Genomic DNA, 10,947 nt, shown 5'->3' with positions numbered 1-10,947 from the left:
AAGTGAAAACCTGTGAAATCCCGAAACGTTCTACGGAAATAATCAAGGACGTTTCGAATTTGTTATTTCCTTTTGAAACTAAAATAATAAAGTAATAACGTAGGAAAATAAAGTACAAAAATTTCAACAATAGATTCAAACGACATTTTGCTGAATGTGAAAAGTCTTAAATTGGTGTCAAAAGTGATGTTCTTATTCATGGAAGGTAACATTTATTTTTAAAAAGTAGTAAAAATAAAAAGTAAAAGATATTCAAAATAATTTGGGGGGCGGGGATTGCTTAACAACTCACACAAATAAAGCACAGGGTGTTTAAAAAGTCTTTACACATTTTAAAAATTCATAGAAAAACCACAAATTGTTGTGAAAATATGCGGTTTGCTCCAAAATACTTTACAGGTTCACGAATTTTTTTTCTGTAAATTTGTCTCAAATTGTGTAACATTGCTAGCATTAGAGATCAGAAAAGGTTAATTACCCAAGTAGTCTTAACTGTGTCTACAGTCCATGCTGGCTAGTACATGGGATGAACTTGAGTATTGTTTAGATAGTGTTAGGGCAACAATCGGTGTACACATTCAACTCTAGTAAGAAAAGGTATTATTTTCTGGTTAGTAGAGTGATTAAACACCTCACATTACGTTTTCATACGGTGACATTACAACGATAGCTTTTAAAACAATTTGGAAGTTTTTGAGAAATCCCGACGTTTGCGTACTGTCCTTTAATTTTTGGACATGGGCACCACCGTCGACCGCTCCCCCCCCCCCCTGCCGCTCCTGCGAGCACCGTCTCTAAAAGCAGTACTGTCCGCCGGAATCCATTCCCCCTAAGCGATGACGTTCATATCCTACTCTCACACACATGCCTACACACACACACATGCCTACACACACATGCTTACACACACATGCTTACACACACACATGCCTACACACACATGCCTACACACACACATGCCTACACACACATACATGCCTACACACACACATACATGCCAACACACACATGCCTACACACACACATGCCTACACACACATGCCTACACACACGCACATGCCAACACACACACATGCCTACACACACACACACACACACACACACGCCTGCACACACAGACATACACGCACACACTCGTAATTGCGAAAAGTATTATTTGAATTCAATTTGTTAAAAATTTAAATATTCTTTTTTCTTTTATTACCATTTATTTATTTATTTATTTATTTTATGACTCCATTAAAAAAATCGTGAAGCTATGAAGTATTCTTGTGCTATCTGCATATTCAAACTTGTTTGAAAACTGCTTTGCTTGACTTGTTGCTTTTCGATGATTTTCTAAAATATATTAGGCACTTTTTGAACACTCTGTGCTGTCATAAAGTCAGTAAATTTGTAACTTTCAGCCCTAATTAATTTATCTACGTTAAAAATTTAAGGATAAATTTAGTCCATTTTGTCCCACATATGATGGTGGAATCATCCCTCCTCCTTTCCCCTGCCTCTGTCTTAAATATAAACCTAGTAAATCTGCTAGATATTGTGTAACATGAACGAAATTAGAAATTACTGTAGAAGTTCTGAACGTGAGATTACGATTGCACATTTATTGGTGCTTGCACATGACAGAGCTTTTGAAGGCAAACAAGGTGATTTTTAATGAATGAACTAGAAACGTTAAAATATATAAAATTGAAAAGCTGTGTTAATAGTTTTATTCGCACTTTTCAATTTTATTTCACATCAGGTAGCGGGAGACAGACGTTAACTAATTTTTCAATGATGACTACAACCAATGAACATAAGTTGGATGTTACCTCACTTGCCAGACTTTATTGTGAAAATGTCTACATCCGACAGGTAATAACTTGGAAACGGCACGCAAGAGACACATTCCTGTTTTTAGTATTAAAAAGAATCTGCACCTGCAGAGTTTGAGATCACTTGCAAATTCAAATGTTCAAAGATGGGTAAGGCAAGGTTTGTTTCGGTGGTCAGCTTTTTACTTCTATACATCATAGAAGCTAGTAAGTATATTTTGAAAGACTCAAGTATTTCAGACAAAGGGGCAAATGAGCACATGGGAGAAGTGAATTGCTTTTTGCAAATGTATTTTTCTATTTTCATTTTCGCTTCGCGAGATATTCAGTTTGATCTTTTTCTTTAACTTATAATATCCAGTATCTTTCAGACTTTGTTTTTATCAAGAGCAAAAATTTGTCTTTTCATTAAGAGTTTTTTAAGAGCATACAGACTGAGTCAACGTATAGGATAGAATCTCTCCACACAACCTTGATTCGATCCACCAGGAGGAAATTTTGATTAATTCTACAGGAATAGAGCTGCGATACTGTTTTTAAATATCGCTCACAGGATAATAGATACAACAATCCGCCCTGGAGAAAAATCAAGGTTTGACGGTATTATTACTTTTTCTGAAACATTAATTTTTCTACAACATGTGCAAAACATTTAGGATATTAAACTTTATGTGTGGTTTTAAAAGCCTAAATTTGTAAACAGCGTAATTTGTTTGACCATTTATTTGTTGCAAGGTGCAAAATTTTAATCGCGTGCCACTTTTGTTTTGCATCGTGTATACCCCACTACGCACCAATGTGTAAACTAGTTCTGTGTCAGTTTAAAGGAAAAGATTACTTAATTCAAAGAGCGGTAATTCAAGTTACAGATTTCAATAATTACTAGGGAGCTATACACCCTACTCGCTTCGCTCGCCAACTCCTGTTTGTCGCGCGCGGCGTCTCTCTCAGCAAACCCGCCTTTAATAAACTAGTATATACCATTGAGAAGAGATAAAACGGAAGGAGTGAAGATTTTTATTTGTGAAAGAAAGACTCCAGGTCACGTGACATATTTTAAAGAAAAGCATTGGAAGAAATCAGGTCTCATTCACTAGATTCGCGCAAAACGTGTCAACCATTCGTCGTTGTTCAATCACGTGACTTGAACACTTTGTCCAAGCTTTGCTTAGCCAATGATTGGATTTGCCCCCTCTATTTTAATTCCTACTCTAATGTATATGTTGCCTTCAGCGATGTACTTTGGGCTTCGTCTTCACCTGCTGTGACTTGGCAATACTTCGTCAAAGTTGGTGACATAAGTTAGAAATTCGCGCCGGCTTTGGAGACCGAATCTTGTATGTGTCCCCAAATTAGGTCTCAACCTTAGAGCAGTAATAAAAAAGGAGGGAGCAAGTCCAATCATTGGCTTAGCAAAAGCTGACCCAGAGACCCCAAGTCACGTGACTCAACAACGACGAATGGTTGGCACGTTTTGCGTGAAACAAGCGAAAGAAACCTGATTTCTTCCAGTGCTTTGCTTTAAAATCTAGCTCATGACTTGGGGTCTTGATTTCATGAGTGAAAGTCTGAACCCCCTGCAGTTTATCTCTTCTCAATGGTCTCCACCCGGGTAACCGTTGTTTATTTTAAGATTTATCGCGATGAGACATGGTAGAATAACTTATTCTGGATATTCTGTTTCAATGGTACCTGTATCGTCATGATAGACATTGACATTTCGGAGGAGGTTAAAGGCAGGCAGACAGACGTACACAGCTTTTAATAGTATAGATAGAAGGATTAGCTGCCTTCTGCGGGTTGATGTAAAGCGACTGATTTTCGAAAAAAATGATATTTTTGATCCTGGCTGTTCTTGCTCCAAAGTACAGGGGCATGTCCATGAAACTAGGGACATCACATTAAAAGAAAAACTTTATTGTATCACTAATTTTTTTTCTTTTATATGAGGTAAAAAAGACTATTTTTATAAAAATATGCGAGAAAAGTTATAAACACATTTTTTGTAAGTTTTATAGGCAACTTTTGACAACACTACTCAGTACCCATGTGCTGTTGCATTAGCGGTTCTAAAAGTTAATCTTTTTTTTTTTACTTAGGAAATTAATTGTTGTGTCTACAATCTTATTTTTTATTGAAATGTGGTTTATCTAGGAAGTGGTGGTTAAGCCTGTGGGGTTAATCTATCCAACAAAGAAACGTTGAACTGTTATAATTGTCTTGCAACAATTGTTTAAAACTTGGCCTCACATTAATGTAACATCAGTCACAAAATTGTACAAAAGTTTGCAATGCTTAAACAAAAACAACCCTAAGTTTATAAAAAGTTTTATTCTCTTCATTTATGATGATGTCTGTAATATTAACCCCTTAAATGTTTAGAAATAGTTGAATTTAATTATTTAAAACTTATTTAAAATATATAACATCAGTCACATTTCTCTTTTCGTTAATAAACCTCAAACAAATTACACAAATGGCATTGATTGCTGCAGAAAGGCAAAAAAGGAGGCGATATAAATTAAGAAATAAAGGATAACATGAAAATTACAAAAAGTAAAACAAAGTAGAAGCTGAAAAGAGCGGTAATAATAAACAAATAAAATAGCTTTTTAAAAAATCTCGCATAATTACCGAAGTTAGTTCAGAATAAAATTATTGCAGCTGGAAATTGCAACTGGAGAACGGGCACCTTGACGAATATGACAAACAATTGTAATACGAGAAGTTAGATGCATTGAAATTGAAAACTAAGAGTATTTAGTAACTGTCAAGATTCAAGCAGTAAAACATTGGAAATAGCCTGTCAATGCGGATGAAATTAATTGTTCACACGAGAAAGTAATAAAATATTTAGTGCACTAGGTGTAGTAAAGGCAAGATGACTTTTTATTTTATGAAATACATTAAAAATATTACTTTAAAAATTTTATAAGTGTACCTTTCTATAATTTTAAATACAATTTTACAATTTTAAATGCTAATGTTATTTTTAAGGAGAAATAATTTATAATTGCAGCAATTTATTGTAAATGTAACATCAATCACAAAATCTTTGTATCATCAGACACAGGTGTTAGATAATTTTTATACTTTTAGTTTTAATTTTTCCAATAAAACAAAGTGTTTTCATCAAGTCTAAAATCTCTATTTTAAGGGGAAGAAATCCGTTTAGATTTTACGTTATTAATTTGAAGAGAATTTCAAATTATATACAAGTCACTTTTCTCAATGTTTCTGCTGTTTTATTCCCCTTAATTTTATACAAAATTTTTTTCCTCAAGTCTGAAAATAAATGTGGAGGCAGTGATAAACCATATCATTATATTTTAGATCAATTTCAGAAGAAAAAAAATTTATTTTCAAGACAGTGCTAAATTTATAAGTTAAAAATGGAGTCAAATTGTAACGTCAGTCACAGTGGACTGACCCATTGATTCTTTTATCGAAGTCGCGATGATTTAATGATTTGATCGTCTTGATATTTCTATGGGAGTAAAAACTGAAGTAAACAAACAATATTACAGCATCTAATTTCAGCCATGTCTGAAACCTTTTTTTTTTTTTTTTTTTTTGTTACATTAACTGCGTTAAACAATGGCTCTTTCCCCACATAGATGGGCAGATCTTGATGAACTCAGGATTGTGGAGTTGTATCAGAAACAAAATCTGCCAATGCGGTAAGCTTTTTTAAAAATATTTATCACATTATATTTTTAGATTAATCTTCTTTGTATGCTTCTACATTTCATTCAAACTTTTGGTAGTCTAAAAAAATACACTCGATGTCATTTAGTGTGGATTCTAATCATGATTAAACAACAATTAGTTACATGAAATACACCACCAGCTCAGTCATTCCAGTCGAGGACTGCAGTTTCGTGCTTATTAGCACTTAGCAGCCCGGCATGGGAAGTGACTGAGCTGGAGGTGGAAAACCTCTTAAGGAAGCCAAGAACGCCAAACAATCTGATAGCTAATTTAGAATTAGCACTATTTCATGTATTTCTGTCTTAGCCCTGTCTATAAGGCGGTAACTTACTGAAAAAAATAATTAGTGTTTTTGCACAATTCATTTATAATCTATTAAAATACTGAACCTCCAGTAATAAGGGATATGATGCCAGTGAAATTTTACTGAACTATTTTACGCACTTCATTGCATTTCTGTCTTAATTTCTCTTTAGTAAAAATTTAAATCTCATTTTATCGCAGTTATGTTCTCGCGTTGGTGCAAATTACGTTCCCAATTCTAACATATAAAGGGGTTCTACTGTATTATAATTGTTACATTGTGTATAAAATTATGTTGTTACGATAGTGAAACTACGTATTTTCAGCTTTTCAAAACCATGCGTAATAGATTAACAAAAGATCATGCAAAACACGTGAGCTACGCAGGCTTAATTTGGGAAGAGTAGGAGAATGTGGGGCTCATTTGATGATTGCTGTTGGCTGCGCGAAAAATATCCCTGAAGTCGACTAATATCCTTCGAATTGAAAAAAAAAACTGTAAAACCATCAGGAAAAAATTATAAATATTTTTAAGTCTAATGGATCAAAACGGCCCTAACCAATATCAAATCAGAAATTTATTGTTTGTCAACGAGCGCAATTTAAATTATCGTGAATAAAACCCTGGAGAACACAGATCTATTGCCATTTTTTATCGACAGTGAACAAACAACATTCTTGCTTTTGCTTTGAAGTAAAAAATTTTCCATTATTATAATTTTTTTTTTTTCACTGCCAGTAGAAGATAATCAATGATTTTAGCTGTCTTAGTGGACGGTTGCGTTTAATTTATTCGGTACTTTCAGATATGCCGTTAACAAAATTGAAGAATCATTATTTTGACGGGAATTTTTACAGTATTTTTGTTTGGGGGGGGGGTATTATTTATACCTAATTGTTGAACACGCGTAACTTGACGTAACTTTCTATTTTCAAGGTAGACCGTGCAAAGCCGTGCATGAAGCACTCTTTATTTTTCAGGTCAAGGTAACAGGCTTAGAAGGTGTACGGATTTGGTGGAGGATGTGGTGAGTAATATTTCTTTAGTATGCTTCTGTAACACGCTTGGATTTCTCCCAATACTGTTAGGAAATATCTGAAAAAAAAAGCTATATTAGGCGGAATACCTGTGAAAAGCTTTGTTCGCCATGTAATGTTAAGACTTCTCCGATAAATCATGTACAAAGAAATAACATTAAAGGTTCTAGCTTTCAAAACTCATTTTCCTGTAAAATTATTTTTAAACATTTCGTGAAATATAGAGAGTTTTAGATTTCTTTGTTCTATGTCTTGTTCTTCAGCCCTGCTAGCTTCATTTATGACATGAAAATCGTATACACTGTTAGAACTGCAGGAGCCGTTGAAAGGTCCTTGGGCACCCTGGGGTGAAAGCAAGGTGCATACGGGTGAAAACGGAGGCTTGGAGATGTCCTTGCGGTTCTTTTGGCTCCTTTAAAAAGGGTGCCCAACTGTCACGTGATCTGTCACATGATATTTATGATTTTAATGGCGGCGTTCATGAAATGATAAAAGTCATTTTCACGCATTTTGTATTATTACGTTTATTTTTCAAATTTATTCTTCGTGATTACAGTAGTAGATGCCTTCTTCTGACGACTCGATTTTACTAAAAGGAGCTTGTAACCCTGTAACCGCTGTTCCATGCTTGTTTACAAGTCAATGAAGTGAAACTGCACCGTTACTTCGTTAAGTTTTTTTTGTTCTTATATTTATTTCACGTATGATTATTTTGTTTCGCTCGCTATTCTTTTGAACGATGAGAAAATTATATAGTTTCGCTCACAATTCTGTAAATATCTTTGACTTTTTTTCGTTTCAATGAATCTACATCGCGTGTGCTGATATACATATGTGCTGAATTTAAGGTGAAACATTTTTTGACTTTGAGATATTTACCCACGTGATTTCATGCTGTCAATTGTTTCGAAAGCTAAATTGCATGCATTTTTATTTTGTTTCAAACTATTTGGGTCGTTGTACAGTCAGAGATGTTTTAAGAAAATTTTCTGCCTTGCGAACGATCCTATTGGTTTGAAACGCTGCTTCTCCTTGAACGAATGAAGTTGAAATTTCTGAAGATTTGTTTACTTCTCATCAAAAAAGTTTTAAGACTAAAATTTAAGGCTTGTGTAGTAAATTAAATCTTGACTAACATGCTTCACTATAAATAATGATGTGAAACACCTCTTAGCTGCTGCATAGGTTTTAAATTCAAATTTGGTAGGTTGTGGCAAATAGAAAAACATGCTTTGCTCTGGCAACGGAGCAACTGATATTTTTTGTATCCCCACTGACCAAAATTGTGGAAGGATCCTGATTGAGGAAGCAGTCTTGAATTTACAGTCAAACCCTGACTTAAGACCCACCCTTTAAAGCACCAATCCTATTATACCACCATAATTGTGTCGCTTGTTATGACGCAGACCAATACCATGCTCCAAAAAAATGCTTTTTCAAAAAATTTTCTGATGTTTACAGTAAGTTGACAATTATTTAATTACAAATACTTTTTATTCCCTTCTGTATCTATAGTGTAATAAGCACTCCCACCCCGGTTATTCAAAAGTAGAGTACACCAAAATGTTTCCAGGCAAAAACGCTTTGTGGAGAGCTCGTTTGCAATAAACTTGTGGTCTACTCTCTACCGAAAAACACTATCAGTGGTTAAACAGGAAAGTGGGGCTTCGTTAACATGTGCCTGCATTTTTTACACCAGGGCCTAAATTTTACACAACCTTTACAACGCTTTTAGCTAACTGGGTTTATGGGATGAAATTACACCAGAAACTTGTCAATAGCTGGAGATATGTAGATTTAGTTGAAGGTGAAAAAAACAGTGCAGAGTAATGTTGAAATGAGAGATTCAGAATAACATCAACATATAGATTGTTTTGCAAAATCTTCCACAGTAAATGAATACATTGATGCCGAAAAATCAGTTTCAACTTTTGAAAATATGGCTCTTGAGGAAATTATTAAGTTAGCGATTCCGATTCATCTGAAGGAGAACTTGAGAATGTAGAAGGGAATTTTAAGTCAGAAACTGTAAAACGAACGTCGCATTTAGAAACTAACAAAATTCTTTAAGGAATATGCGACTGATAGAAAAATGTTGAACAGCCTTCTTGCATTAGAAAAGAACAGAGCTATGTATTTTGAGCAAAAAAAAAAAAAGTTAAACTGAAACTAAAAAATATTAATATTTTGGACCAGAAAACAGGTAGTTTAGATAAACTAATTAATGTTGGAGCCTGAAATCTATTAATTTTTTTAACTTAAAGAGGTAAAATCGTGCTTTAATTTTATCACATTTCTTAACATTATTTGTAATCTTACACTTTATATTTCGATATATTACCAAAATCGATATAACGTTACTAAAAGATGGGATTTGACAGTGGAGTTATATCGGAGTTTTACTGTTACTATCAAACGGTCATATTAACATGATGACAGACTGCAGGGCTTTGTCGAAGCAGAAAGTGGCTCAATCACATAGGCATGATCTTACAGCATTGTATCCCAAGATGTCACAAAATAGTGCTCAAAGAACAACTCCATAACTTGAAGGTGAAAATTCTGGTTTTTAAAAGCAAAAGCATTAGGCTCAGAGCTGAAACATTAGGAATATTATCTAGTAATTGTGGGTACTAATAATGCAATATATTCATTAGGTTTTTAATTGTTGCTTTGTAGGAATTGAACATTTTTGTATTCTGTCACTTTTTTTTTTACCTGGGTGCAATGTGCTGTCAGATAATAGTACCAGACTTGATGGTGCACTGATTTGGTGCAAGTAAAAAACACCATAACAAGATTGAAAAATAACTTTATAAAGTGCACAAGAAAGATGTTGAAAAAAAAAACATTGTCTAGCGTGCATCATATACAGGGCCCTTGCTAGGGATTTCAAATTGTTAGCCAACAAATTAGTCAAATTTCAATTGCATTTGCCAAAGACCTAACTTTAGTTAATTTTAATTGTGAATTTAAAAAATTTCTAGAAAATTTCAATTGGAAAACAAAGGAGTAATTTTATAAAATAGACAATGCAAGTGCTAATATTTTAAATATGCAGTATACACTAACATTTTACTAAGCACTTAATAACAATGCGTACGACATGGAAATCCCAATTTGTTGTTTTTTTTTTCTTGCAGATTTTCTAATTATAATTTTGAGGGCGGAGGGAAAAATCTTTTTTCTATTTTTTATGAAAATTTCCGAAAATTTTCCGTTTGCCAAGAATTTTAGCAAATCGGCTTCTTTTGTTGAATTTACAATTTTATCACTTTTGGCACAGTGGCGAATCTTTAGCGCGGGCCCTGACATTTGTAGGTAAGTTTTCATTTATTCTATAATTCTGCATACATTATTTTCTTAAAAATTACCGCAATGATGTACAATAACTTTGTTATATTCAGTTGGACTAAGCAATGTAGAAATTTCTACATCGTGATGCATCGCCAGAACCTTACATGGCAATGTCACAATACATCACAATGTAAGTTTTTTTTTTTTAAAGATACAGTGAAATCTTGTCACAACAAATACCAATACAACTAAATATCGGTTTCAACAAAGGAAATTTTCTGTATATTTCATTTCCATTACTTTGCTCCAATTCAATTGCAGCGAAAATTCCGTTACAGTGAGCAAAATTTACGGTCCCTTGAAGTTTGTTGTAACGAGATTTCACTGTAAACTGCTTGTTTAAATTTTACAAAATATATTCCAGATGAAAAAATATAAATTATCCCAGATACTACAAACATATTCTAACGCTAGCAGCAAGTTGCCAAAAAAAAAAAAACTGTTTTATAGGGACAAGATAGCAATGAATATTACAGGTGTTCTGGTATTACAATGAATCTATTTTCCTAATGCAAAAAGATGTGTGCAGTCTTTTAGCATTTAAAAAGGGGTTCATCAAAACACCAAAATATGTATATGCAATCTTAGTAGCTATTTTACACTTTAAGCGTTTTTTTTTCTTTTGTTGTTGAATGATTATAAGATATATATAAACTTTGTTCATCAATATTTTTTCTGTCAAGAGCTTAAAAAACTGCATTTCCTGCAAGTTTTGGGA

General features: G+C 33.6%; 1 protein-coding gene across 1 annotated transcript in view; it reads left to right on the top strand.

Annotated features, from left to right (window-relative positions):
- The first annotated feature begins 1,901 nt into the window (after nucleotides 1–1,901).
- Nucleotides 1,902–10,947, top strand: part of LOC129225581 (uncharacterized) — an 18,392-nt gene continuing 9,346 nt past the window's right edge. Inside the window, exons 1-3 of the mRNA XM_054860032.1 lie at nucleotides 1,902–2,027; nucleotides 5,438–5,500; nucleotides 6,816–6,862. Of these exons, the coding sequence (XP_054716007.1) occupies nucleotides 1,967–2,027; nucleotides 5,438–5,500; nucleotides 6,816–6,862 (171 nt within the window). The 5' untranslated portion in view covers nucleotides 1,902–1,966. The remainder of the gene's footprint in view (nucleotides 2,028–5,437; nucleotides 5,501–6,815; nucleotides 6,863–10,947) is intronic.

Source organism: Uloborus diversus, chromosome 7 (assembly GCF_026930045.1).
Source record: "Uloborus diversus isolate 005 chromosome 7, Udiv.v.3.1, whole genome shotgun sequence".
NCBI lineage: Eukaryota > Metazoa > Arthropoda > Arachnida > Araneae > Uloboridae > Uloborus > Uloborus diversus.
Note: the sequence above shows the minus strand (reverse complement) of the source record. Positions and strands in the feature narration are given on the sequence as shown.